General features: G+C 42.9%; 1 protein-coding gene across 1 annotated transcript in view; it reads left to right on the plus strand.

Moving 5' to 3' along the window:
* Nucleotides 1–911: 911 nt before the first annotated feature.
* The window catches only part of LOC115464765 (myosin-9-like), a 49,597-nt gene continuing 26,811 nt past the window's right edge, over nt 912–23,697 (plus strand). The window contains exons 1-4 of the mRNA XM_030195118.1: nt 912–1,001; nt 7,012–7,126; nt 18,627–18,811; nt 21,591–21,745. Coding sequence (XP_030050978.1) covers nt 912–1,001; nt 7,012–7,126; nt 18,627–18,811; nt 21,591–21,745 — 545 coding nt within the window. The remainder of the gene's footprint in view (nt 1,002–7,011; nt 7,127–18,626; nt 18,812–21,590; nt 21,746–23,697) is intronic.

The raw sequence follows: 23,697 nt of genomic DNA on the forward strand, positions 1-23,697 counted from the left end.
GTCTCTCAGCAGTTCAGTTCACAATTAGCACTCACTTCAGCTGCTGTGGTTAAATCAAACACAGAGAAGAACCTCACATAGATGTTAATACAGGAGAAACTGATAATACAGCTGTGCTTAAAAATATTATTTACGGAGTCTTAGGGAATCAACTCATCTGCTGCTTTACAGACACAGAAGGATGACAGCAGTGTAAGAGTAGCTACACCTGCCTTAAGGTAGCTAAGTTCTAGCATCAGTGAAGGAGTGTTCTTAAAGTAGCCTGCCTTTGTACCATCACCCCCTCACTTTGCCATTTATGCATCTTCCTGCTGCCAGACACTAGATGGTTCCTTATAGAATTACCCTCTATAAAATCATCCCTGCTACTTCCCTGTTACACAGTTTTGCTGAATTTTCCTCATCTCCTTCTAACTTTTAGCCTTACCCCTGGATCATTCCTAATCTGGCCAATTTTGAACAGCCAGCCTGTATTGATTCCTCCCACTCCTGCGGCCACCTGCCTGCTTTGAGCGTATTGTTCTCTAGTGTTCTTACAGGTTTCACACTTGTGATGCTGTTTGATCTGAACCATATTGACCCCCTGAGGAAGGCTTGTTGCCAAAACACGGCCTGTGTAGGGTCTTTTGGGTCAGTTGGCTCTTTGCGAATAAACTTTTTGGATGCTCTTACTCCTTGTGTGAGTTGGTCATTTAGAATTTGTTCTGCTTTCACCCCTTCGTTTTGTGCTTGCTTCTTTTGTGCAAGCTATGGACCCCCCTTTTTTTTTTACAATTATGAACAGGTAACTTATGTGGGGTCAGCAGCTGGTGCTGGATGCATAATTGCTCTTGAATACTAACTTGACAGTTTTTCTGAATCATTTTGTTCTGAATGCTTTGCACAGAGGGCATTTCTTGTAATCCTTAACTATGACTTTTACTCGTAAGCAGACTAAGAAAGCCACAACTCTACAGCCAAGGATTACCTCAGAAGCAGAGCACATGTTTCAGAAGTTACGGGTAATTTTTTTTCTTACATTTTCAGTGCGTCTGAACAATAAAATATCTCTCTAACAATGTCGCTGATAAAGTTGGCCTGAGAAATATTAAATTCCTGTCCAAAGTCCAGACATTTGAAGTTGGATGGAGTTTTACACAGCACAATTGGTAATCTGCTTACTATGGTCCCAGAAAACGACATTATCCCTGATCATTTTTCCCCTAGTTTTTTGGGATCTTAGTATGATGCTGGGCTCATTGCATCTTTTAGTGAGATCCAGCGCAATCCCTGTTATGACTGTGAGCTCTTAATTTCTTACAACTGGCAGGGAGCCAAGATGGCAGATTGAAGACATGTTCAGTCGGAGCTTTTTTCCTTCTACCTTGTCTTCTGCTCCTTTGGTTTGTGACGTGCAAAGGTCCAGTGAGATTTGGCTCTGTCCATATCTCCCAGGAAGGGAGTAGCAGTAAACTACTATTTCCTATTATATTGACCTTGGCAGAGATGCAAATTCTTTGGCATTCAATGTGGAATTAGGAACTACAACTGTTCTGGAGGAGACTGGTGTCTCACTCAGCCCAAACGTTTGATGATTGCCAGCAATGCCTGGAGAAGTGCTTTGCTTGCCAATAGACTTAGCAGAGTCAGCATCAGAAGTCAGCGCTGACAGATCAGCAAGGGAGAGGAGCAATTTGACATTTGGTGTTTGTATGCCTCCTACTTTGGCAGGCCTATGCAGTCCTTGAAATGAGGTAGAGAGTTAGTAGTGATGCTTCAAGGAAGAGAGATGGCTGCAGTTTCCCCATGTTTTGCATGCTTATTAGTGTGCAACTCGAGCTAAACCGGCTTTTTTTAATGTTATTTGGCCGGTTTTACCAAGTACATTGATTACTCTGCCTTGGGTGGACTGGGTCCTTTAAAAGAAAAGCTTATTTCATTAGAAGATCTCCTGATGCCACAAAGAAGGATAGAAGTCTTTGAAAATGATTGAGCCAGTTCAGCTGATCAGACATATTCAGAGAAATAAGTATAAATAAAAAAGAAGGATTCTCCAGAATCACTGTCTCCTTCAGCCCATCTTGTCTCCCCCAATCCATATTTCCCCCAACGCTCTCTTCTTACAATATGCGCTGTCCCCCCAGCCCCATCCCAATCCTAATCGATCTCAACCCTCACCAGCCATCATCATCCTGTCCCCAATCCCTCCAAACAGTGTCTCCCCTGGTTTGTTAATGCTTCTGACCTGTCCCAGAATGTTGCTAAAGGCATGGTCTCTGGGACAACTGTTCTGTTTTCTTCCAGCATCAGCAAAAAAAAGGAGGTAAAAGATCTCACGCACCGTGAGATATAGAAAAAAAGTGAGGATGAACCAATGAGGAATACCAAACAACTTTATTAAGGATTTTCAAAAAACGACCCGACACGGCCTTAGGAGGAGAGATTGAAGGAGGCAGCATTGCATTGTTTATTAATCGAGCATAAACTTTCATTGGTGCAATATTTTCACACTGCTACACCTGAGATTAATCAAGACCCCTGAGGCAGGCCTTAGGGCCGAAACACGGCCGTGTCGGATCGTTTTTTGAAAATCCTTAATAAAGTTGTTTGGTATTCCTCCTTGGTTCATCCTCACTTTTTTTCTACATCTGTTTTCTTCCAGCATCATATGGCTCTTGTTGAGCTTGATCTATATGATATCCACTTTTCTTCACTCTTCACAGTCTCACAAATGCATGGGAGTTTGTATTGTATACAATTCAAACTCACTGAAAGCCATAAATATTGAAGGAAACAGAGCAGTTGTTCTGGACACTTTGGAGCTAATTTTCAAATCATTTGGACTTCTCTAAAGGCCGAAATGGACGTCCATATACCTGAAACGGCAGGATTTGGACATCCAATACTGCCATATTTCTAAATAGCAAGGGGCACGTTCGGAGCGGGACTAGGGAGGGCCCAAAGTCAAGACATCCAACAACAATTACCAAAGGGGAAGAAACGCCCATATCTAAAAAGAAGGATGTCTTTATTTAGACCTGTTTCAGGAATGTCCAAGTTACAGGAAGGTGCTCTGATTGAGCAGCTGTCTACTGGAGGGATTAAGGCATATGACCCCTCCTTAATCCCCCAATGGTTGCTGTCCCTCTTTTTCTACCCTGAAAGTGAACCTGGGATGGGATACCAGGTTTGATGACAACTTCAAGAATTATAGGCATTCTTAACAGTGCAGGAAATAGTTTTGAGGAGTAGCCTAGTGCTTTTTGTAGTGAACTGTAAATCAAGGGACCCAGGTTCAAATCCCACTTCAACTCTTTTATTTTTAAATTGTGAGCCCTGCAGAAACAGAAGAATACCTACTGTACCTAGATATATAAGACACCAGCAAGCCTGAAGGCTCACAATTACAAAAAAAGAGTTAAAGTGGGATTTGAGCCTGGGTCCCTTGGTTTACAATCCACTGCGCTAACCACTAGGCTGACCCTCTGCTCTGCATGGACATCTGAGTGGCTAGTTTCTAAGAATGCTGCTATACAGACAATTTTTCCCATGTTCAAAAATTTGGATATTTCAGTTTGTAAAATGGATGCTCGTAAGAATAGCCATACTGGGTCAGACCAATGGTCCATCTAGCTCAGTATCTTGTTTCCAACAGTTGCCAATCCAGTCTCATTTAATTCAACCTTCCTATCCCTACCTTGATCTTCCATTTTTACACCCAGAGATTGTAGCTTCTCAACCAGAAAGAATGCATAATCATCTGCACTTGGAGCAACATCCATATTCCCTTTCTGATATCCATCAAGCAAAAACCTCACAGTTTCATATATCTCTCTAGGCCTATTCATAGCTCCTTCAAACTTCCTTTCAAAATAGGCATTCTTTTCCATCTCACAAATAACAAAATATTCCTTCAACTGAATTTTATAACTTTCAGCATCACCTGCCCCAGGTTTCCTTTCAAAAGTGTCCCTTCTGCCAGCAGAAAGCCTCTGGACAAGTGGGGTGGAATATGTATTATTAGGAGAAAAGAGTTAAGGATCCACTTTTAGGGCCCTGTTTAGTTAGTTGCGCTAGTGTTTTTAGCGTGTTAAAATTTAGCGCGCTCTAACGCTAGAGACACCCATATATTCCTATGGGTGTCTCTAGCATTAGCGTACACTAATTTTTAGTATGTGCTAAAAATGCAAGCATGGCTTAGTAAAAAGGGCCCTTAAGGTCTGTGAAGGCCACAGCCTTGCAATGAAGAACACCGATCTAGCATTTCACAAGTCTGATTAGTTTGTTGAGCCTGATATTTAGCCCACAGCAGTCATCAGTTTTTATGACACTGAGTGCCAGATGCACTAAACTTAACGAGCCATTAACGAGCAAGTAGTAAACTGTGGCATGCACTAAAGGCTTCGCCGAGCCATTTTCCGATCACGGTAGCAGCTAACGAAAACGGAATGCAGATGATCCAAAGGCTATTATAATGAGCTGCACTACCATTGCAAGGCTATTATAATGAGATGCACTACGGTTTTCCGATCCCCTTACCGTGAAAAACCTAACGGGAGCTCTACACCTCTCTTTGGGGCAAAACGGAATAAAAAAATGTCATCGGGGACATCCTTTTTGGACGTCCTTCACCTGAAAAAAAAACCCCCACTCCAAAGACGTTCTTTTTGGACGTCCTTCACTTAATAAAAACCTGTGCCGCCCGGGAAATGAAGACGCCGCGCCGCTCACCCCCTCCATGGCCTGCTGCAGGAAGGCTCCGATGCGGCTCAATCCTAGCAAGAGAGTGCAGTTGAGGACGTCTATCCAAAAACACGTCCTTTTTGGATGTCCTCCCCCCCCCCCCCCATTAATAAAAACGGCCTTTTTGGACGTCCTTCGACCTGGAAGTCTCTGAGCCAATGTTGTGATTGGTTCAGAGACTTCCAGGTCGAAGGACGTCCAAAAAGGCCGTTTTTATTATGGGGGGGGGGAGGACGTCTTTTTGGATGGACGTCCTCAACTGCACTCTCCTGCTAGGATCGAGCCACATCGGAGCCTTCCTGCAGCAGGCCGTGGAGGGGTTGAGTGGCGCGGCGTCTTCCTTTCCCGGACGGCACAGGGGGCGCAGGGACGGCCACAGGCATAGCAAAGGTGCCATAACTTAAAAAAAAAAAAATTTTAAGTCCCTCAGGAGGACTTGGGACATGCAGCTTGTTCTTTTTTTTCTTTTTACATGGGTGTTAGGCACTTTTTGGATGTATTTGGCATGCGCAGAGCAACCAGCATAATGCTTGGCTGCTCTAAGCATGCTTGACCAGCCGACTGGTTACCGATGGAATAGAGAATGCAAGTGAGCTACAACGAGCAGCTCATTTGCATTCCTTTTCCTTGATGCATGCCCGTTCCTTACCGATTTGCTAAGGGAATCGGTAAGGGAAGGGCTTCAACGAATTTTTAGTGCATCTTCCCCTGACTGCCATAGGCAGAATACCTGGACATTCAATGCTAGGTTTAATCCAGGCAGCAGCATTGACTATCTGGGTGTTGTCTAGCTTCTGGAAGCTATCTGGATCCCAGCCAATAACCAGATAAAATTAGAACAGACTTTTTGTTGAAAAACACTGCATACAGAGTAATTCCCAGCTCCACCCTGACTTCATGCCAGATCACCCCCCAATTTTTGGTGGCAATATCCAGGTATGTACCACTGAAAATTTGACTATAACCAAGTCTGCAGGAAATAATCAGATGGGAGCCTCTCATGTCTGGTTATCTCCCTCTGAATATTGGTTCCATTGCATTTTAAGCTGGTAAGAGCCATGTTGTTGACTTTGAATTGTACAAGTGGGGAGAAAAGACTGGCAAACTTTCCTTTAGTATTTATTATTTTATGGAAGGAAAGAATCTGTGGTTTTATATAATGTCATTAGTAATTGTTTCGGTAAGTTGTGATGCTGTCTGTGCTGTAATCTGCCTCAAATCCAATTATTGAGTAAAAGTGAAATATAAATGTCAAATTAAATCATGTCATAATAATTTTTTTTTTTACATTTTTGGTCCATCTCACATCGCTTCACAAAAATGAAGCTGCTTAGTTTTCTATTTGTAACTTTCAGATCCCTTTTGGTTCTTTACAGACCGAATATGAGCACTGCCCTCTTCTGCAGTATTAAAAAAAATAGCTATAAAATGAAAACTGTGATCTTTCCTGTATGGCATCCTTATACACTTTCCACAAGATTGCCTGATAATTGCTTGGGAAGATCACATACAGGTTATATTCCAGTCATTTTTGTTTTGCTTTTAACTTCCACTTTCATCCCTGCCCACAGTCATGTATTTTCTCATTCCCACCCCTGATATGCCTCTCCTGACTTGGATCCTAGTCACACTGTGATGTTTCTTTGGAATTTCCACTAATTTATCAAAGATGTTTATAGTCATCAGAAGGAACCAACATTGGATGCAGAACAGACCATGCTATGACACAAATGACAAATCCCTAATTATGTGAAATTTGTTTAAAACCTTTCCTCCTATGGGCTTCTGGCTCTCAGTTGGAACCTGGGTTGGGATTTGATATCATGAACCTTCATTCCTAACTATTGAAGGATACTCTGCCCTCCCTTCAGTGTACCTACTCTGATCACTGCAATCCTACCATCATGTGCCCTGAAATCAGCCACTAGATGTCACTTGAGCAGTGACCATAATGCCATTCCCAGCATTTCCACCCCTTGCCAACTTGGGGAGCAGAAAACTCAGATTAAGGATCAAACCAGGGACCTTCCTCATGGCAATATACAACTACCACTGAGCCAGTCCCAAGTTATGCTTATAAGAAGAATTTGAGATAAAAGCAGAGTAACATGATTTGTCCATTTGGTACTGAAACAGTGTGACCATGTGTTCGAAACTCTTTATCAGGCTACATTCAGTGACGTGAACATGACAGTTCTGTGAAGGCATATATGGAGCTATCATGTTTCTTTATCTTCTGTTGGTGTTCATAAGACTTTCTTCAGAAAGCACGCTTTCTGTTTCCTACAGGAGATGCAGGCCCAAGCAGATGGGCTTCGTTTGGAATTAAAGCGAAAAGAATCCAGTTTGCACGTGTGGCGATCAGAGCAGGGACAACTGAAAAGCCAAATCGCCATGGTGGAGGGTAATTAGTGTTCTCAGTAATCCTAATGAGATGTGCTCAGTATGCTGATGTCTGGGAATATTGGAGGCACCTACAGTAGAAGTCCAAAAATCCGGACTGCTCAGGGATTGGGTCAGTCCAGATTCTCACGCAGTACTTTTAAAATTTAAATTTAAGAAAGAATAAAGAAAAGATGAACAGGCAAATTTTATTGATTTATTCACTAACAAATACAGAATGCTTCATTTATCAAAATAGGTATTTTTTTTATTTTTTTTATTTATGACATTTTAATGCCACATTATCCCAAACAGGATCAGGTTCAAAGTAGATTACAGTCATATAAATTGTAACATTTTACAGATAAGAAATACTTACATATTTAATATAAAGTTAGGCTAAAGTACTGGTTAAGTAGGAACAGATGAAGATACAAGGCAACAATGGTTTATTTTATTTTTGTTACATTTGTACCCCGCACTTTCCCACTCATGGCAGGCTCTATTTGTAAGATGAGTACTTAGTAGAAAGTCCTTTAATAATTTGTGAAATCTCAAATATTTATACATCTTAATTGCTTGGGTAAAGTATTCCATAATTTGGTACTCTGATATATGAAGCGTGTAAGAAGAATTGATTTGTAAGGCAATCTTTTGCAACTTGGGTAATGGAGTGTGAGGTATTCACTAGAGCCGGGGTAGGCAACTCTAGTCCTCGAGAGCCGCAGGCAGGTCAGGTTTTCAGGATATCCACAATGAATATGCAGGAGATAGATTTACAAGCACTGCCTCCTTGGTATGCAAATCTATCTCCTGCATATTCATTGTGGATATCCTGAAAACCTGACCTGCCTGCGGCTCTTGAGGACTGGAATTGCCTACCTCTGCTCTAGAGGTTTTTGCTTCGTAACATGGTGGTAAATCAATTAAGTGTTGCATGTAAGAAGGTGATAAACCATAAAGGATTTGGTATACAGTCACATTATTTTAAAGATGATTCTGGTGTTTATGGGAAGCCAGTGCAGTTTTAACAAAAGAGGGGATGCCTTCACAAAACAAGGGGGCACTGCAGACAAGACGGGCAGGAAAGACATACAAAGAAACTTAAATATTATGTCTCATTGAATTAGACCACATTAATAGAGTCATAGAAAGTATAGATTTTTGAATGTTCATTTTTCCTGTTTGTAACATTTACTGTAAAAGATCTAGCATCGTCGTCACCCTCTCTCTCTCTCTCTCTCTCTCTCTCTCTCTCTCTCTCTCTCTCTCCAGCATCTCTGTGTCTTACTTTCAAGCATCACCCCATCTCTGTCTCTCTTCTCCCATTCAATGTTTCTCTCTATGTGTCTCTCTGCTCCCCCCCCCCCCCCCCATTCTGCATCACCCAATCCAACATCACCCTCTGCAGCTTTGGAAAATGCCTGAGCCCAAAGGAGGAGGCCAAGGTCCCTAAGGCCCTTCCCATGCACATTCCGGTGTCTCTCCCTTCCCTCCCTGCCCAGCCTGTGGCTCTCTTGCCCCCCATACCTTTTAATAAGTAAGCAAGTCTTCAGTTGTGCAGCACCAGTGGCAGCCTTACTCAAAGGTTGCCTGCACTGGGCCTTTCTTTTGACCCATCCTGCCCCTTCTGATGCAACTTACTACTCTACTACTACTACTACTATTTAGCATTTCTATAGCGCTACAGAGCTTCCTGTTTTTGGAATGGTGGGATGGGTCAGAAGGAAAGGTCTGGTGTAGGCCCACAGGTAGCCTGTGAGTAAGGTTGCCACTGGCACTGCTGTACTGAAGACTTGCTTGTTTATTAACAGATAATTGGGAGGGGAGGAGGGAGGGAGAGAGAGAGCCGCTGGAAGGGGATGGAGAGACTCCAGACCGTGCATGGGGTGGGGGTGGAGTTAAACGCATTTTGGGGGTGGGGTACCTGACACAGAATAAATTCTAACAGGAATAGATTTCTGGTAATACTAACCTTAATGAGTGAAGTGTCTGAAGCAAATGTGTTTCCTCTTATTCTTAGATCCAAGCTCACTACACCCTAAATAATAGAAAGAGCTAACTCCACAACCAAGTATTATAAAAATAGATTGTGCATTTATTTACAGTAGCAGCAAAGATAATGTTCAAAGACGGTAAGAATAAAGACAAAGAAGTCTTATAATAGAAACAGCTCAGAGTAAACGCATATAATTCCCTAACTAGACTCCTAAGTAAGAGAGTCACACTGAGCCCACAGCACATATACAAAACTACATGGCACACACAACCTGTTGCAGACTTTTAGTAGATGGCAGCGTGTTCCTCAGATGTTCAGTCAGCTTCAGCGGTCTGCTCCTTGGATGGAATGTCAACATAGCAGCCTCTTGCCTCAGATAAGAGCCCCATTTTATACAGAAATCATGGGCTGCAGCTGTTCTAATGACGTACATTCTGGCCTTGGGGGTGATGCACACACAACTTTGTTTACTCTGAATATTGTGGCTTCAAGGGACAACTGATTGTCTCACTGGCACCACATTGAAGGAGTCACCTTGACAAGAAGCCAGGGTTTCATAAACAATGTGCAATTTGCCAACCACAGTGTCCCTCCAGCTGCAAGGGTAAGTCCAAGAGTCCTTGGCTGTTCTGGCCATGACATTGATGCTGATAACAACCTTGTTGTTCTAGCACATCAGGAAACCTTGTCAGCAGTCTTCATCTGACTGCAAGGTTGCAGTTTCAGCAAATAATAGGCTTTGCATTGAAAGACAGAATAAGCTTATGTCTGCATTTTTGAAGTCAGGTTATTAATGCTAGATAGTGTCATGTATTATAGTCCCATATATCTTTGTTATATAGGAACACATATAGTGCTTGTTTTGCTCCTACAGTGTGGATTGCACAATTTTAAAGGGTCTGGATTCTCAGGAGGTCCGAATTTCTGGCATCCAGATTTTTGGAATTGTACTGTACATTCCATGGGCTGTGATCCTATTCTATAAGAATGCTTAGTCGCATAAACCAGCACTGGCATGTGTGCTTATGCCAGGTCTATGTCAACCGTAAATGGACACACCTAAATGCAGCATTTATGCATGTAAACTACAGTGTTCTGTAAACTACAGCTGTAAATTTCAGTCCTATGTATTCTCAAACCATGCCCCTGTCCTGTGAACTCCCTCTTGCATTTACGCACCAAGCCATATGTGCGTCTTCATTATAGAATAGTACACAGTATACTGCTGCCTTTGATTCATGGAGGTGTATGTTTACACACATAGATGGCAGTATTCTATAAAGGTAAGTGTTCAAATGGTGCTTACATTTAAGTGATCTGTTATAAAATGAGGGGAGTTATGTTCTGAAAGGTGCCTACTGCCAAAAACAGTACGTCAATAATTGAGGCCTACTCATAGCAAACTGCAAGAAATTTAAAAAGAAAAGATCTGTATTATGAAGCTTTTATGTATTACAGTACATGTATTGCACCAGATCCTACTGGGGTTGATTCACCTGGTTCATCCCCGTAGGTTTGGTTTCCATTGGCATATACTGAATTCTATGTGTTCATGAACACCTGATGTTATGAAAGAGGATATCTGGCTACTATTCAGGGGTATTTTGAAAAAGGCTCAAAGTTGTTTGAATGCCTAAAAGATTTTTGGCATGCACACCAGATGGAACCAACTGTTCTCTCCATTATTTGGCACTGGTGTGTCTTTGGCTCCACCTCCACTCCCAAAGGGTTATCTGCTTAGGGGCCTATTCACTAAGCATGGTATGGTTTTCCACTAACATACATTAACAGCAACTTTAAACACATGTTACAAGTAAAGCCTCTGTGGTAATGTTTGGGGAAGTAGTTGGCATTTGGAGAAGTCAGCCGTGATGTTAACATCTGGGACAAACTGCTAGTTAATGCCATGTTAGGTAATGTGGATAAAATTAACTATATCTTTGAAGGTGCAGTTCTGTGTTATCTGCCAATTTTGCAGTTAGTGTGTGTTATGGTAAACTTAGTGTTTCCTGCAATCCTAACCAGTTTGGGTATGTAAATAAAAACTTTGGTGCCTTTGAGGGGCATAATCGAAAGGGGTGCCCAAGTTTTCCTGAGGACGTCCTCACAGGACGTCCCAGTGAAGGGGCAGGAATCCTGTATTATCGAAACAAGATGGGCGTCCATCTTTCATTTTGATAATACGGTCGGGGACGCCCAAATCGCGAAATTTAGGTCGACCTTAGAGATGGTCGTCCTTAGAGATGGTCGTCTCCGATTTTCGGCCATAATGGAAACCGAGGACGCCCATCTCAGAAATGACCAAATGCAAGCCATTTGGTCGTGGGAGGAGCCAGTAGTTGTAGTGCACTGGTCCCTCTGACATGTCAAGACACCAACCGGGCACCCTAGGTGGCACTGCAGTGGACTTCAGAAATTGCTCCCAGGTGCATAGCTCCCTTACCTTGTGTGCTGAGCCCCCCAACCCCCCCAAACCCACTACCCACAACTGTACACCACTACCATAGCCCTAAGGGTTGAAGAGGGGCACCTACATGTGGGTACAGTGGGTTTCTGGTGGGTTTTGAAGGGCTCACATTTACCACCACAAGTGGTAGGGGGGATGGGCCTGGGTCCGCCTGCCTGAAGTGCACTGCACCCACTAAAACTGCTCCAAGGACCTGCATACTGCTGTGATGGAGCTGGGTATGACATTTGAGACTGGCATAGAGGCTGGCAAAAAATATTTTTAAAAGTTTTTTTTGAGGGTGGGAGGGGGTTAGTGACCACTGGGGGAGTAAGGGGAGGTCATCCCCAATTCCCTCCGGTGGTCATCTGGTCAGTTCGGGCACCTTTTTGAGGCTTGGTCGTAACAAAAAAAGGACCAAGTAAAGTCACCCAAATGCTTGTCAGGGATGCCCTTCTTTTTTCCATTATCGGTCGAGGATGCCCATGTGTTAAGCACATCCCAGTCCCGCTTTCGCTGCGCTTCTGACACACCTCCGTGAACGTTGATCATCCTCATGACGGAAAGCAGTTGAGGACGCCCAAAATCGGCTTTCAATTATACCAATTTGGATGACCCTGAGAGAAGGACGCCCATCGCCAATTTGTGTCGAAAGATGGGCGCCCTTCTCTTTCAAAAATAAGCCTGTTTGTGTTTCATTTTTATGAGTCTTTATATCTGTTATTTTTTAGTATGTATCATTTATACATCATATGATGTTATTATGCCCTTATTTATCGACTAATTATTTATATGTTTTAATACATAAGATTTGGATTTTATTATTGTTTTGCAATATTTACACACTATTTTATTTGTTTTTAACAGTATTATTGGTCCCTGACGAAGCCCAGGAAGGGCGAAACGTGGCCAAGTTGGGCCTGGGTTTTTTACCACGCCAATGTTGCTCATTTAATAAATTCTTCTTTGGACTACTTTGGTTTGCCTATCTTTCTGCCTGTGTTCCCACTGTGACCACTAATGAGTTGAATCATTCAAAGGATAGAAGGCCATTGGGGGCCCATCATATTGATGGTGCTAGATTGGCCAGGAGGTCTTGTTACAGGAATCTCATATGGTTATGAGGGCAGGTTAGTGCAGGGACCAGTCCTGATGCTGGATGTGTCTCGATTTTATCTTATGGCTTGGCTGTTGAAAGGGAGAGGCTGTAGAAGAGAGGTTATTCTGCTCATGTCATAGCTACCCTGTTGCATTTGAGGAAGACTTTGACTTCTTAGGCATATATGAGTGGCAAATGGTGCCCTTGGAATAATCCAGAAATTTTGGATTTTTTTTTTTTTTTGCTGGACTGCTTAGATAAGGGGTTGGCCCTACCCTTTCTAGGGCTTGGTTTGCTGTTGATCTTTGGTGTCTTATCCTGATGTTGTGCAATTTCTGAGAGGTGTTGAGCTATTGAGGCCCCCTAGTACAGGCACTTTTTGAGCCTATCAGACAAACCATGTTTTATGATCATATGCTGAAAACAATCTTGATGGCTAATTGTTTAGTGAGAAAGATATCAGAGCTTCAGGCCTTGTCATTTTGGAGGACCTTTCCTGGTTATATCTAAAGAGAAAGTAGTGCTACAGCCTGTTCCTTCCTTTCTACCTAAGGTTGTGTCATCATTTCATGTGAATCATTCTATTTCATTCCCTTCTTTTGTGAAGTAAGTGGGAGAAGTGATGAAAATCTGATTTATTGGTTGGATGTGAGAAGGACTTTTTGCTGTTATTTGAAAAGGCCAGAACAATTTTGGCAGTTGGTAGTCTATTTGGTTTCTTTGGCGGGGTCAGAAAAGGAGAGGTGGGCTCTAAGGTATCAGTGGCCCACTGGAATAAACTTCTTTGTATAATGTCAAAGGGTATCCAGTGTCTTTAGTGCTGAAGGCTCACTCTACCAGAAGGCAAGCATCCTCTTGGGTGGAACATAGCCTGGTTCCACCACAAGAGGATGCTTGTCGATCAGTTCCTTTATACATCATTACAAATTGGAAGTGCAGGCAGAGCAGGATGTAGACTTGGGAGCTAAGGTCTTGATGTTAGTCCTATTTGATTCATGCCCATGATGTGTACTGCTTTGGTACTTCCAAAGTATTTGGACTGGTCTAGTAAGATAATAAGGAAGGAGAAATTAGATCTTACCTGCTAATTTTCTTTTGTTGAGTCCCTCCAGACCAATCCAGAACCTGTCCTTTATTAGAGAAGAATGGTTGAGTAAGAAGGATTCTGTGGACTTGTCGGGGATTCCAGCATTAAGCTTCAGGTTCTGTGGTTAGCATTATGGCCTTGGTTGTGTTGAAGCCTTCTTCTTCAGTTTTGTTGGTTGTTTCTTGTTCCCAGGATTTTGGGACTTAATGATCTTTTTTCTGCTTTGTTGTCAAAATACTGGCTAGTAAGTTGCTGCACAGGATATTCAAAGGATGATGCCCCTATTTCAGTGGTTCTTCATCTGCTGGCAGAAGGCAAACCCAAGCGATATGTACCTGCATTTTCTGTGAAAAAAAGCCACTCATGATTTTGAAAATGCAAAGCTATGTGTGTTATTGCCTTCCATGACCTAGCCCACCATGAGAATATTGCCATGCAAATGAAGGGGGGAGGAGAGAGAGAGAGTAATTTTATAAGGAGATATCTAGTTTTAGGCAGTAAGAATACACATAATTGGTAGTATTTTAGTCATTTACATGTGTAAGCGGTCTCTTATAGAATACCGACTAGCAGAAAAGTACACACCATGTTTTGATGGCATGGAAGAGCAGACTGGATAGGATCGCTGGATGACCGAGGGGTAAAAGGGGCGATCAAGGAAGACAAAGACGTAGCGGAGAGACTGAATGAATTCTTTGCTTCGGTCTTCACCGAGGAAGATTTGGGTGGCATACCAATGTCGGAAATGGTATTTCAAGCGGACGAGTCGGAGAAACTTACTGACTTCACGGTAAACCTGGAGGACGTAATGGGGCAGTTCGGCAAACTGAAGAGTAGCAAATCTCCTGGACCGGATGGTATTCATCCTAGAGTACTGATAGAACTGAAAAATGAGCTTGCGGAGCTACTGCTAGTGATATGCAACTTATCCTTAAAATCGAGCGTGGTACCGGAAGATTGGAGGGTGACCAATGTAACGCCCATTTTTTAAAAAGGCTCCAGGGGAGATCCGGGAAATTATAGACCGGTGAGTCTGACGTCTGTGCCGGGGAAAATGGTAGAGGCTATTATTAAAAACAAAATTACAGAGCACATCCGAGGACATGGATTACTGAGACCGAGTCAGCACGGCTTTTGTGTGGGGAAATCTTGCCTGACCAATTTACTTCAATTCTTTGAAGGAGTAAACAAACATGTGGACAAAGGGGAGCCAGTTGATATTGTGTATCTGGATTTTCAAAAGGCGTTTGACAAGGTACCTCATGAAAGGCTACAGAGGAAATTGGAGGGTCATGGGATAGGAGGAAATGTCCTATTGTGGATTAAAAACTGGTTGAAGGATAGGAAACAGAGAGTGGGGTTAAATGGGCAGTATTCACAATGGAGAAGGGTAGTTAGTGGGGTTCCTCAGGGGTCTGTGCTAGGACCGCTGCTTTTTAATATATTTATAAATGATTTAGAGATGGGAGTAACTAGCGAGGTAATTAAATTTGCTGATGACACAAAGTTATTCAAAGTCGTTAACTCACGACAGGATTGTGAAAAATTACAAGAGGACCTTATGAGACTGGGAGACTGAGCGGCTAAATGGCAGATGACGTTTAATGTGAGCAAGTGCAAGGTGATGCATGTGGGAAAAAAGAACCCAAATTATAGCTACGTCATGCAAGGTTCCACGTTAGGAGTTACGGACCAAGAAAGGGATCTGGGTGTCGTTGTCGATAACACGCTGAAACCTTCTGCTCAGTGTGCTGCTACGGCTAGGAAAGCGAATAGAATGTTGGGTATTATTAGGAAAGGTATGGAAAACAGGTGTGAGGATGTTATAATGCCGTTGTATCGCTCCATGGTGCGACCGCACCTTGAGTATTGTGTTCAATTCTGGTTGCCGCATCTCAAGAAAGATATAGTAGAATTGGAAAAGGTGCAGCGAAGGGCGACTAAAATGATAGCGGGGCTGGGACGACTTCCCTATGAAGAAAGACTAAGGAGGCTAGGGCTATTCAGCTTGGAGAAGAGACGGCTGAGGGGAGACATGATAGAGGTATATAAAATAATGAGTGGAGTGGAACAGGTGGATGTGAAGCGTCTGTTCACGCTTTCCAAAAATACTAGGACTAGGGGGCATGCGATTAAACTACAGTGTAGTAAATTTAAAACAAATCGGAGAAAATGTTTCTTCACCCAACGTGTAATTAAACTCTGGAATTCATTGCCAGAAAATGTGGTGAAGGCGGTTAGCTTAGCAGAGTTTAAAAAGGGGTTGGACGGTTTCCTAAAGGACAAGTCCATAAACCGCTACTAAACAGACTTGGAAAAATCCAAAATCCCAGGAATAACATGTATAGAATGTTTGTACGTTTGGGAAGCTTGCCAGGTGCCCTTGGCCTGGATTGGCCGCTGTTGTGGACAAGATGCTGGGCTCGATGGACCCTTGGTCTTTTCCCAGTTTGGCATTACTTATGTACTTATGTACTTTATCTGCCTTTATGTTTTGTATGTTTTTATGTACTTAGCCAATGGGTTAGTGTTTGGGTGCAGCACGCAAGTATACACCCATATTTGCATGTTGCATGACTGCAGCACGCAAATTTTCTCATAAATTATAGTATTCTATATATTATTATAGTACTAGGAAAAAAGGCCCATTTCAGAAAGCAATGAAATGGGCGCTAGCAAGATTTTCCTGGGAGTATGTGTGAGAGTAAGTGTGTAATAGAGAGAGAGTGAATGTGTGAGTGTGTATGACAGAGAGAGTGAGACTGGGTGCGAGAGTGTGTGTGTGTGAGAATGAAAGTGTGTGCCAGGGCCGTGCCAGAGCCTCCCCTACCCTCCCTCCCAGCTGGACGGTTTTCCTGGCCCCTCCCTCCTTCCCAGTTCCAGGGTCCGCTCCCCCCCTACCTCCCAGTTCCAGGGTTTGGGGTCCCAGTTCCAGGGTTTTTCCTCCTCCTCCCTCTCTCCCTCCCAGTGCAAGGGTTTTCCCTCCCCCACCCCCCCCATCCAGTTCCAGGGGCCTCACCCCCCTCCCTGCCTCTCTCCATCCCTCCCAGTTACAGGGTCCTCCCTCCATCCCTCCCACAATACCCTCTTCAACCCTTCACCTTAGTGTCCTTCCTCAGAACTCGTTGGGAAAAAAAACTCTGTATGGTGATTTGCAGTGGCGGTGCTTCAGGGGTTCCTAGGAGAGTGAGAGGATTCCTGTCTGTGCAGCACAGCCTTCGTGAGGTCCTGGCAGGTAATGTTTAGGGCAGGCTAGAGAGTTCGTGCCCTTTGACTCAGGGATCAGTCCTCAGTTCGGGCTCGCTCGGTGTGACGCCGACGTCATAGGGCTCGGATGTTGTCGGTCGTTTTCTTGCTGTATAAGCGCTGGCTGCAGGAAAGATAAAAATAGAAAGGGGGGTGGGGGAGCGTGAGTTCTCACAGCACCCAATCTCACCTGCTCCTCCAGATAGTTGCAGTTTCCGTTTAACCGCCGTCCGCCAGAGGAAGGAAAGCAACCCCTTTCCCCATGTTTGTTAGAAAACAAAACAGGGCACCGCAGGCAGCCATCGGCTGTGAGGTGTGCATCCGCTCCTGCTCTCACCTCTCATGTCGCTGCACTCCTCCGGGGTTCTACTCCAGGGGCAGTGACATGAGAGGAGTAGAGGATGCAGAACTGACAGCCGATGGCTGCCTGCGGTGCGGCACTTCCTGTTTTAACACAGCTGACGTCGGACGGAGGGAGGGGGGAGCGGCGGCAATCTGTGGTGGAGGGTTGAGTAGTGGGTGCGGTGACCTTGGGGGGGGGGTCGCTGAGTGTCATAGCCCCACCCTCAACATCATCACGTTGTGACGCGAGGGCGGGGCATACACTCATGGGGAAAAATTCCGATCTCTGCCACCTCGGAAGTTGCAGCTTCATTAGAACATTGGGGTTGCGAATTATGTCTGGAAGGGGCGTGGCTGAGGGCGGGTCTATGAGTGACAGTGAGTGGTGCATGAGTGACAGTGAGTGGTGCTGACAGCCTAGCCTACCAACAGTGCAGGGCTTCAGTGTTTCCCTTCCACAGAGTGAGCTTCAGAATGTTTGAGGTGAGAATTATTTATATAGATAGCATTCAATAGTATATTATAGTATTTTATAATTTAGTATTGTTCTGGCTAACATCTAGCCACAGGCTATAGGGCTGGTGCAAGGGATCATGTCTTAAATGTAAACGTGTGAAGATATTTATGCTAGTATTCTGTAAAAAAAAAAAAAAAAGTAGAGACTTTGAAATAGACCATACTCATCCTAGGAACCCTATTATAGAATTACTCCCATAGAGCTAGAGATTTTATACATGGCGACGAAAAAAATAATGCTCAGTGCTATTCTATAAACCGTGCTTAAAGTTAGGCATGATTTATAGAATAGTGCTTAGGCATGGCCATTTGTACCACCTGAAACATGGCACAAATCCTTGTGCCTAAATTAGGCGCGGATGCCCCTTATTCTGTAATTTCCGTGCCCCCTTTACAGACTTGTGCATAAAATGTAGGCACAGATCCGGTGCCTAAATTTGTGCGCATAACTACTAAATTAAATCCAATTAGCGCTAATAATTGCTTGTTAGAATGCCAGTTATCAGTGCTAATTGGCTCATTATTCAGTTCAGTGGCGGGTGCAACTCAAAGCACCATGTTTACAATTCCGGGGGATAGTTCCTAAGAGTATATGCTTTGTACAGCAAGTCACATTTTACCTGCATACAGATAAATTGCTTTAGAAAATTATCCTTCCTATGCCTACAAAATCAAAGTAAAAATCCGAGTCTTGTATATTCTGCTTTTGGTGCTCACATTGATGGAAAAAAAGTATATATATGTGTATATATATATTTTTTTTTTTGTTTTGTTTTGTTTTTGTTAGATGGTCACTCCAGAGAAAAGAAGTCTTTGGTGGAAGAGATCATACAGCTAAAAAAAATGAAAGAACAGACTGATGGGCAGGTCTCTCAGAAGGAAACCGAGATCCTGCTTCTTAGACAGGAACTAGAAAGGGAGCTAACCAATGAAAGTAACAAGGCACAACAAATCATGGTCCTCCAATCCAAGGTATGGCCAAATGACTATCAGGCTTCTTCGGTGGAGGGTTGTAGTGAGTGTGACAGAGGTTTATAAAATCTTGAGTAAACAAATTTAAAAGTAGTATTTTTCAATAAGTACAAAATTAAGGTTGCAGGTAAGACCAGTAGTGTAGCTTGTTTAAAAAAGAAACATTTGGACAAGTTTCGGGGGGACAGGATGGTTAACAATTATTAGCGAAGCAAGGATGGGGAATGGGGAGTTGCCGCCTCTTGTCTAGGTTCTGCCAGGTGTTTTCAAGTGACTCATATTGGCCACTGTCAGAGACAAGATACTGGGCTTGATGGATCATTGCTCATATCCAGCATGGCCTTCCTTAGTTCTCACAAATTTAGAAGTCATTGAAAGAGAGAAAGTGAAGCACCAGAATGTCCACAAGGTAAGGGAAAGCAGAGCATTAATATCGGTGGAGAGGTGTGTTAAACATAATGAAGCAGGATGTCAGAAAGATGTGACATTTCTTGGTCCTGCTACCCCTCATTTTTTGAATTATCATTGGCCATACCTCTGACTGTACGGTGATTTAATCCATGACAATTCACTTAGGAGGTTAAGGAAAACTGGTTAAAGATTATCAACTTGGAAGCTACCAAGTAATTTTACTGTCCCAGGCTGTTTTTTAAACTGACAACCTGGAGGAGTAAAGCTCAGTCTCCTCTATTTCACACTGCGATTCATCCAAGGCTTTAAGAAGGGTAGGTGGAAAGAGGAAAACAATGATAATAAATATAAGCTATTCTTTTGCCCTTGTTGGTCTTATACCTCAGAATCAAAGCCAACAATATTGTACATGCTACTGCCTGCATACAGATTGTTTAGTGGACTATAGAGCCTCTGGCTATTCTGGTCCATGGAAAGGCAGAAGTCACCTGTACTTATGGACTTGGTGGGTTAGTCTGGAAGGGGAAGGGTCCAAGTACAATGTTAATTACTTTGAATCTGAGCTGTTACCCATGGAAGAGGAGGTGTGCATTCCAGACTACTTTTCTGCCCTTTGAGTTACAAGGGGAGGCATCACATATTTTGGCATTAAAATGATCCCAGACCATAAAGCATCGTGGGAAAAATCAAGAAAGATTGCCTGGATTGGGAGAAGCTCCCAGTGTCATGAGCAGAGAGGATCAATTTAGTGAAAGTGACTGTCTTTGCATAGCTTCGGTATTTCTTTCAACACGTTCCTTGTGACATCCTGGCCTGAGTCTTTAGAGAGTTGCAAAAGCGTGATTTATATGGTATAAAATATAAGCCTGGATTGAGTACTCTCTGGTTGCTGAAGGTACAAGGGAGCATGATGCTGTCAAAATAGTGTTTTGGGGCTGCCAGGCTGGTGCTAATGTGTGATTGGCTGGTGACCTCCAACCAGCTATGGGTCTTTCTGAAGACCACTCAAGATGAATGCAATCTACTGAGCACATTATTATTCTTACCAGCTGAGTCACGTCTGGTGGAATGGTTGCTCATAACAGTCCTATTCTGGCCTAGACATTGAGGGTGTAGAGGCAGGTACAAAAGTATTTAGGGTTAAATAATGAGCTGGTGTCACCCATTTCACCCTTGTACATAAACCATTTAATTTCTCCCTGTTCTTTTTACCCAGGATGGAATGATAAGGCCTTAGTGTACGTAGGTCAACTTTTAGGACGAGGATAGTCTGGAAGCCTTTCCCTGTTCTGCAGCTGAAATTCAATATAGAGGAATCCTCAATATACTGTATACTTGCAGACATATGTGATTATATAAGACACCTAGGAATATATCCTTATTGATAAGACACTCACAAAAGTGTTGGTTAGTTTTTGTGATGTTTGTGTTTTAATAAAATTAAGACTGTCAGGTTTTAGTCATCACATAGATACTGTTCTGCAGTTTAGGTAAACCAGGGGTATCAGGAAAAGATGCTTTATTTTAACATTTTTACTAACTTGGCATCCAGCTAACTATCCAGCTCATTTTTGAAAGAGATCGCCGGCGATCTCCTGACAAAAATCAGAAGATGGCCGGCGATCTCCTGAAACTGGCCAAATCTGTATAATCGAAAGCTGATTTTGGCCGGCTTCAACTGCTTTCCATCGTGGAGCCGGCGAAATTTCAAGGGGGCATGTCAGTGGGTTAGTGAAGGTGAGAAAAGATAAATAGAAGAAGGACTGAGAGAAGAAGAAGAAACTGGAGGAAACAAGATGGGGAAAGAAAGAACCTGAAGAGGCAACAAAATTATGGGGAGGAAGTATTGAAGGAAGAAAGGGAGGTCATGGAGATTCACAGTTGGAGGAAAGGGAAGGGAAGGAAAGAAAGTTGGCGAGGAAGAAGGGGGAAAATAAGCAGCTGATTCAGGGAAAAGAAGGGAGTGAAAAATGGATCAAGGTATGGACAAGGTGCTGGAAAGATAAAAGAGTGGGAAGACATGGACTTGGGAAAATCAACTGCTTATTCTAGGATAAGCAGCATAAAATGTTCTGGAATCTTGTCAGGTACTTGTGACCTGGATTGGCCACTGTTGAAAACAGGATACTGGACTTGATGAACCTTTGGTCTGTCCCAGTATGGCAATGCTTATTACTGGGCTTGACCTTCGGTCTGTCCCAGTATGGCAACGCTTATGTTCTTATATTCTTTTGAGAGGATGAAAGAAATTGAAGGGCTTGAAAGGAGAAAGAGTACACTCTCCAGTTTCATCCCCTATTCCTCATCATGGTTTACTCCTCAATATGCTCATTTAAAATTATAATGACTTTTCTGTGTCCTGTTAAAGTTAAAGCAGAGGTCTGAGCAGCAGAAGGCCATGGAGATGCAAATGTCTGAGAAGAACTTGGAAATTCTGAGGGTGCAATCTGGTGTACATGAAATGGAAGAGAAAATTCAGCAACATGCTGCAGCCATACATGAACAGATCACACGTGACCTTAGGTATGAGAAACCAGTCAAGAGCAGCTGGATTTGAGGGGAATTTTTAAAGCCTCGCTCAGGAGTTCATTACCTGTGTGCATTGCATGTGTGTCTGCCTCTTGGAAAAGGTTTTGAAGATTTACTTCTTGAGAAGAGTAACCTAGTAAGACTGTAAATGAGGTCAATCTAGTGTTCTGAATAGTTTTCTCCATATAGAGATTTTTCAAAAAGTTTCAGTCACTGGGAAGGGAGGGGCTTTGGAAATGATGTAATCTTGGTTAGGGAAATGAAATGATATACTTGTTCCATGACATGGTGATACATTTCTGTGCTGAAGCAGCAAGTCATTATTGTCCATGAAAATGTTATGATTTATAAAGATTATTGTTGTGTTCTTGAGCACTGCTGTACTCACTGGGGAGCATTCTAGATATCCACCACTCTTTCCATGAAGAATTCATTCCTGAGGATGTTTTTGATTCTATCTCCTTGTAACCTCATATCACATCCTCTAGTTCTAGAGCTTCCCTTCATTTGAAAAAGGCATGTTTGTTTTGTAATACCTTTCAAGTATTTAAAAATGTACATCATATCTCCTCTAGAGTATACGTATTTAGGATTTCCAGTCTCTTCTCATATGCCTTCTGATGGAAACCTCTTATCAGTTTGATCTTTTTACTCTCTGACTCCAGCCCATTTATGCTCCTAGCAAGATACAACATCGAAAACTGAACACAGTATTCCAAGTGAGGCCTTACCAGTATCTTGTACAGGGGTATTATCGCCTCCTCCTTCCTGCTGGTTATGCCTTTCTCTATGCAGCCTAGCATCCTTCTGGCTTTGGCCATCGCCTTGTCATATTGTATTCCCGCCTTGAGATCCTCAGACACTAACACCTCAAGGTTTCTATCCTGGTCCATGAACATCAGCCTCTCTCCTTTTATTGCATACAGCTCCTTAAAAAAAAGTCTTATATATCACCTTTGAGTCTGGAAGCTATTGAAGCAGTGTACATTCAAGCACATTGAGTATTTTTTGTCCCTGGAAGTCTCATAATATGAGTTTGTACTTGAGGCGATGAAGGGTTAAGTGACTTGCCCAAGATCACAAGAAGCTGCAGTGAGATTTGAACCATGCTCCCCTGGTTCTCAGACTGCTGCTCTAACCATTAGACGTCTCCAATTTTGCTTCCTAAGTATATCACTCTGTACTTCTTCTCATTAAAGGTTAACTGCCTAGTGTTTCAACAGTCTTCATGTTTTTGTAGATCACTTTCTATTGTGCCTACTCCCTCCAGATTGTCCAGTCTGTTGGAGATCTTCATATTTTCTGCAAAGCCATTGTAACCATTCAGTAAGGCTTACAAAGATGTTGAATAGAATTGGCCCCAGGACCAAGCTCTGAGACATTTCACTTCTTGCCTTTCCTCCAAATGATTGCCTCTGTCATCAGTCAACCAATTTTTAATTCAGTTGAGAACCCTGGTACCCACCCCCAGGCCACTCAGTTTATTTATAAGCCTTCTATGAGAAGTCATATAGAAGGTTTTGCTGAAATCCTAGTACATCACAACCAGCGCGTGCCCACTGTCTAGTTATCTAGTCACCCAGTTGAAGAAGTCAATCAGATTCTTTTGGCACAATCTGCCCTTGAGGTATTTATTCTACCACACAGCCTAGATTGGAGGCCTTCCTGCTGAGCCTCTTAGGAGTGTGTCACTCTCAGTTGAAGACTACCTTCTTCTCACGCTCTCTGCCCCCTCTCACTTATTTACAGCCTCAGTGCCAGTGCACTGATTTTTATCCTCACCAAATACAGAACAGGGATCACAAATTAGAAATAAAAATATGTAGACAAAAATTGAACTGGGAACCTCGGCATGTACTGCAACACTGGAGAAATAAAACCAGAAATGTGTTTCCTTTTCTAGGAAACACAATAAAGAGGCATCCGCTATGCACATTTCTCAAGCT

Source organism: Microcaecilia unicolor, chromosome 3 (genome assembly GCF_901765095.1).
Source record: "Microcaecilia unicolor chromosome 3, aMicUni1.1, whole genome shotgun sequence".
Classification (NCBI taxonomy): domain Eukaryota; kingdom Metazoa; phylum Chordata; class Amphibia; order Gymnophiona; family Siphonopidae; genus Microcaecilia; species Microcaecilia unicolor.